Source organism: Prionailurus bengalensis, chromosome B3 (assembly GCF_016509475.1).
Source record: "Prionailurus bengalensis isolate Pbe53 chromosome B3, Fcat_Pben_1.1_paternal_pri, whole genome shotgun sequence".
Taxonomy (NCBI): Eukaryota; Metazoa; Chordata; class Mammalia; order Carnivora; family Felidae; genus Prionailurus; species Prionailurus bengalensis.
In genome coordinates this window covers 145,580,789-145,586,188 of record NC_057355.1, presented here as the reverse complement: position 1 = coordinate 145,586,188, position 5,400 = coordinate 145,580,789, and the positions used below count along the sequence as shown (strand labels likewise).

At 66.6% G+C, this 5,400-nt stretch overlaps 1 protein-coding gene across 1 annotated transcript; it reads right to left on the bottom strand.

The window, feature by feature from the left end:
- Positions 1-516: 516 nt before the first annotated feature.
- Positions 517-5,167, bottom strand: LBHD2 (LBH domain containing 2). Its single transcript, XM_043554504.1, has 4 exons — positions 5,103-5,167; positions 3,710-3,800; positions 1,848-2,004; positions 517-875 (listed from the first exon to the last, which is right to left on the bottom strand). The coding sequence occupies exons 2-4, from the start codon at positions 3,776-3,778 to the stop codon at positions 784-786; spliced, it is 318 nt and encodes a 105-aa protein (XP_043410439.1). The 5' UTR covers positions 3,779-3,800; positions 5,103-5,167; the 3' UTR covers positions 517-783.
- Positions 5,168-5,400: the final 233 nt, after the last annotated feature.

Genomic DNA, 5,400 nt, shown 5'->3' with positions numbered 1-5,400 from the left:
ACCCAGTCTCCCACATGGGCTCTGGTGCCTCCCAGCCCCAGGGATCCCATCGTGGCTGGGGCACCTCACTTCACACTTCGTTTCTCCATCTGTAAAGTGGGACTTTTGCAAGGCGTTAATAAGATCCAGCCTGGAATAGGACACCCCACCCCACGGTCCATTTCTGTGCCCTGTGCACCCAGTGAGGAGGAAGGAATCTTGCCCTCGGGGTCCAGGCAGAGCTGGAGACCCCTGGGAGAGGGGAGGAGGCCACTTGGGGGGAAGCCAGTCCTGCCCTGGGCAGCCCTGGCTGAGGCAGAGCGGAGCAGAGCTCAGGGCCCTTGGCAGGGGTTCCAGAGGAGCAAACCCCACAGCCCCTGGACAGCCCCTGCCCCACCCCGGCCCCCACCCTGTGTACAACACCCAGGCACTCTGGCCTGGTCAGCGTGGGCTCCAAGGCTAGGCCCTTGTCTGGAAGGCCATGGAAAAACCAAAATTGTCCCCCCCCTCGAGTCCCCAGCAAGTGTGCCCGCCGACCACCAGGAAGAGCCTTTATTTCTGCTTCAAACCACGGAACAAGGAGGGTGTGATCTGGACCCCGGGTTGCGGATGGGAGAGGGCAGGCCCGTGGTCCCGGCCAGACCCTCTGAGGCAGGAGGCAGCGGCTCAGCTCTCCCTGCTCCAAGCATCAGCCCGGCCACCCTGGGGCTGAGGCCGCTCAGCTTCGGGAGCAGGGGTGGGAGGCGGGGTTTGCAGGGCCCTCGCACAGCACAGCAGAATCCGGCCATGCCTGTCCCAGTCCTCTCACTGGGGGGCCGGGGCCTGGCAGCTGGCGCGCTCACTGCCAGCGTCATCCGGAACCTTCCCTGGTGCTCCCGGCAGACTTGGTGAGGGGGCTGCAGAAACACAAAGGCCCCTCTGTTGGTGGGGCTGCCTTTCGGACAGGCTGGCAAGGGAACGGGGAGGAGGGGGTTGCACCTGGGCGGGGCAGGCAAGGCCCCGGAGCAGGGGCACTCCCTCCCCGGGCACCTCTACCCACCCGGAGACCTCCCCACAGCCCAAGTTCCAGCAGTTACCCAGGGCGTGGTCCCTGGTGCTGCTCTCAGCCCTGGGTGCAACCTGACAGAGGCGGAGGAGGCTTTGGGGGAAAGGTGGGGGGTATGGGGTGGATGGGCCCCTTCTGGGCCCAAGCCGCTGGGGGGCTGACACGTGAGGAGGGGGTGCCAGGCAGCCCCAGTGAGGCTGAATTCGTTTCCTCATCAGGGGGGAGACTCCCCAGGGGACAAAACTTCCCAGGGCACAGCTCACCCCTCATGTGCCCTCGGCAGAAGGCCCCCACTGCCCAGCCTCACCCCTGGCATCTGGAACACGGAATCCCCCTCTCCTACCCACACACCCTCCCCCCAGGAGCTCCCTTGGCTCTGGCAGTCCCTTGGCCTTTAACCAGGCACCTACGGCCAGTGCAGGAGCCTGCCGCCGGGCTGGTCCACTGCCCCATCTCACGGGCACCTGGGCCGGCCCTTTGAACGCACACGTGCCCCAAAGGCAATGAATCAGGAGCGAGAGGGGAAGGGATTGGAACTGAGGGGGAAGCATGTGGTCCTGTGTCCAACAGACGCTTCACGGGCCCCTCTGATGGGCTGGGCCTGGGGCCACCACAGTCGATAGAGTCCTTAAGGGCAGGTAGGAGGGGGCACGTGGACAAAGAGAGGGTCAAGGCCAGGAGGCTTCCAGGCGCCCAAGCAGAGTTCCAAGGACGGGCAGATGGGGGTGATGGTGTGCACAGGCTGGAGGGGTGGAGGGCCCCGTTGGCATGAGCGGGCAGGGGGAGCCCGGCTTCCGACCCCCGTGGGCAGCCCCTCACTCACCAGAAGCAACCTGGCTCTGGGCTGACCCCCTCAAGGCGCCCTCGGGGGGCCAACGCAGCTCCCCACTCTCCACAGAACCCACCTCGCTGGACTCCACTATGATCGAGGGCAGTCGCTGGCCCAGCCGAGGGCCCTTCTCCCGGGCACCTACCGCAGCCTGCAGGGGGGGTGGGCAGGGGTCAGGACGACGCCGGGCCCTGGGCTCCCTGCTCCCTCCCACACCTGTCCTGCACTGTGTCCACTGGGAGGATCGGGGGCCCTCCCGACCCAGGCTGCAGGGCAGGAAGGAGGGTGTGTGTGTGTGTGTGTGTGTGTATGTGTGTGTGGTCGTGCAGGTGCGGGCCTCTCCCCCATCCCACCACTGCGGCTGAAGCACCACTCAGCACCTGGGGCAGCAGCTCTCCCCGGGGCCCCAAAGGACCCACCGGGGCTCAGCCCTCAGGCCCATTTCACAGACAAGAGCCTGAGGCCAGAGAGGCCAAGGCCACATGGTGAGTGAGCCCAGGGCTTCTGTGCATCCCCAACTGCCCCCTGTATCCTCGCAGCCCCTTCCTGGGGTCTTCCCTGCTGGGCCCTTGGTCCCTCCCCAGCTCAGAGGAGCTGGGAAGCTGTTACCATGGCAACCTCAGCAGCTCTCTGGGCTCGCTCTGGGCTCATTGTTCAGTGCCCACAAGAGTGTGCGGGGGCTGCCTCCCCATGCCCTCCTGGCGCCCCCAGCGTCTCCGCCTCCCATTCAAGGCCTTCTGAGACCGAGGGGGGGGGGCCAGCTGCGAGTGCCACCGCCCAGCCCTCTGGCCCTAAGGCCACAGCAGCACTGACGCCCGCCCTGCCCACGTCCACGCCTCTGCTCCTGCAGGTCTCCCTCCCTGGACCTCCCCACCCCCCACCCTTCTACATAGAAGGAGAGTCGCTTGGTGCCTGTCTTCCTTCCCCCAGTGGCACGAGTGCCTTGAGGAAAGGCAGACACACAGCCCGAGGACTTTGCTAACCGGCCCTGAACCGCCACAGCACAACCATCTGCGCGTGTTTGAGCGCACGTTCCTGGGCCCCCGCCCAGACTCTCTGAATGGGGGGGCCCAGGAATCGGCATTTTCACCAAGTACCGCAGGTGACCTTGTTGACTGGGACGTCTGTGGAATCAGAGGGGCAGCGCAGCAGGGACCCGTCCAAGCCCCAGCGGCTGGGCCATCCTGGCTGCTCCTGTTCACACTGCCGGGTCAGGGGCTCCCTTCTCCTGGGATCCCTCCCCACCGCACCTGCCACCCCGCTTCCTGTCCTCCTCTGCAAAGGCCTTGTGACCCCCAACCAGGGGCCCTCCTCGGCCCAGAGTGTGCCACCGGGATGGGGGAGGTCCAAGCCAGCAGCACGTGGAGTTCAAAGGCCCGGTGTCCCCCTTTTCCATCTGCCGTGCCGTGGAGGCTGGCCCCCTGGGTGACCGGGGGCGGGTTCCCCTCTCCAGCCCCGCTGCCCGCCGGCAGTGGCGACGATGACAGAGTCCCAACTCTAGAACTCGGAACATCGAGACTGCACTGCCTGTGGAGGGACTTCACTTTTTAGCTCTATCAACCCCAAAACCTAGAGCAGCCCCGAAACCTAGAGCCGAGGGCGGGGGACTCTGGCATTGCCTCACCCAGCGGAGAGCAAACTGCTTTGCGGAGCAAACCCTGGTTGGGAAGTGGTGCTGAGTAAGCCAGGGAGGTTCGGCCTTCCACTGCTTTGTGCACCAGACTTCTAGAGAAGAGCAACCACTTCTCCCACCCCGACGGGTAAACTGAGGCACGCCCCAAATCGCGGGCCAGGGCTTGAGGCTGGCTTCCTCCTGTCCCGCAGGGCTGGCAGGCCCCAGGGCCCCACGTACATACCTTCCCTGCTGGGTCTCCAGCCTCCTCAGCTGGGCTGAGCTCCTGCACAGCGGGCCGGGGAGCACTCATGCCGTTGCTGCTGCCGGCCGGTCTGCACGAAGACAGGGAGAAACGAGGCCACGCGCTGGAGCCCACTCTCCTCCTGGAAGCTTCAGACCGCTCCAGTGCACAGCTAGCCCCCCCTGGACCCACTGCCCCCTGGCTCTCTGTCACCACTGCTCTCTGCCCACGCCCGCCCGCCACCGGGGGGCACTGGACAGGCCCTGGGTGTGTGTGGGGTGTCAGCTCTCCGAGAGGACCTGGCCACCTTCGCCTCGGGCTGACTCGAACCTGGCTTACGCTGCTCCCAGCCTCAGACCCTCCACCTGCACCTGGCCAGAGGCAGAAGAGGGGGTGGGGTCGGGCAGGCGACATCTGACTTCAGGGCAGGCTGGAAGGGGGCCGCAGGCAAGGGGCGGGGGCACTGGGAGGGAAGTGGGCAGAGGGACAGCAGTAACCAGTAGGATGGATCGCTTGTGCCACCTTGCTGGTAGTGGGGGAGGGGTCCTGTGGGCACGCAGGGCGGGGGGCGGGGGCTGCTGTTCTGGGATATGGGGTTTCCTTCACCGAACATCGGTTCAGTTCGGGTCCCGCGGAGACCCAGGGAAGGCTGGGAGGGGGGGCCATGTGCCTCCACCCAATCCCAGAGCCAGGGGAGGCAGCCCCTACCCTCCCTCACAGAGCCCCATGCCCCGGGGTCAGATCCTCCACAAGCCCCTCCTAGAATCCCACCGCAGGACTCAGAAGCTCAGCTAGAGCCCAGGGCAGCCAGGAGGGACACCAAGAGACTGGACGCAGAGAGGCACAGAGACTCAGAGGGAAGGCGAGAAAAACAGCTGGCCACAGAGGCAAAGCAGAGATGACAGGACTGGGGACAGAAGAAGCAAACAGACCCGGAGGGAGGGTACAGATGGAGAGAGAGAGAGACACAGACACACAGAAGGACAGAGAGAGACACATGAGAGAGCTGTCACGTCGGCCGAGCAAGGGGTCAGGCAGGCAGAGAGCAAGTCCCTGGGGTCAGCCTCCCGCTGCCCGGGGCCAGTGCCAGCCGCAGCACTGGACCATCAGGGGCCCCACCACCCACACCTCCGCAGGCTCCCAGGTGCGGAAGGCCGGGTCAGGCCGTGCACAGCCCCCCAGGGGCACTGCTGTCGCCCAAAGCCCGGCCCCAGCAGCCAGGGGCTGACCACGGCCCCCACTGCCTCCTCTTTCCCGGAGCTTCGGACCCCCCCCCCAACTCCCCTTCTCTCCTCTCCCAGCCTCGCCAAGCCCGGCAGCCAGGGCGCACCGCGGGGCGAGGGCCCCGACAAGGGTGGGGAGGGGGCGCCCCCTGGGCCTCACTCACACTCACCCTCCCGCGCTGGATGCTCGCGCCGGGTCGCCACTCTCGGCTCCGAGCTGCCAGCCCCGCTTCGCCCGCCCTCCCCCGCGCTCTCCGCCCACACGCGCTCGCCCGGCCCCCCATTCACACTCAGGCCCCCGGGCGCTTCCGCCAGGCCCGGCCCCAGCTCCCAGGTAGCACCTCGGCCTCACCCTCCCTTTGACAAAACCGTGCCCCCCACAGCCTGATCCCGGCCGGCCGCTTGAGACCCCAAGCCTCAGGTTGGAGGTTCAGGAATTTGGGGGGGGGGGGGTCAGAAATCGGTGGG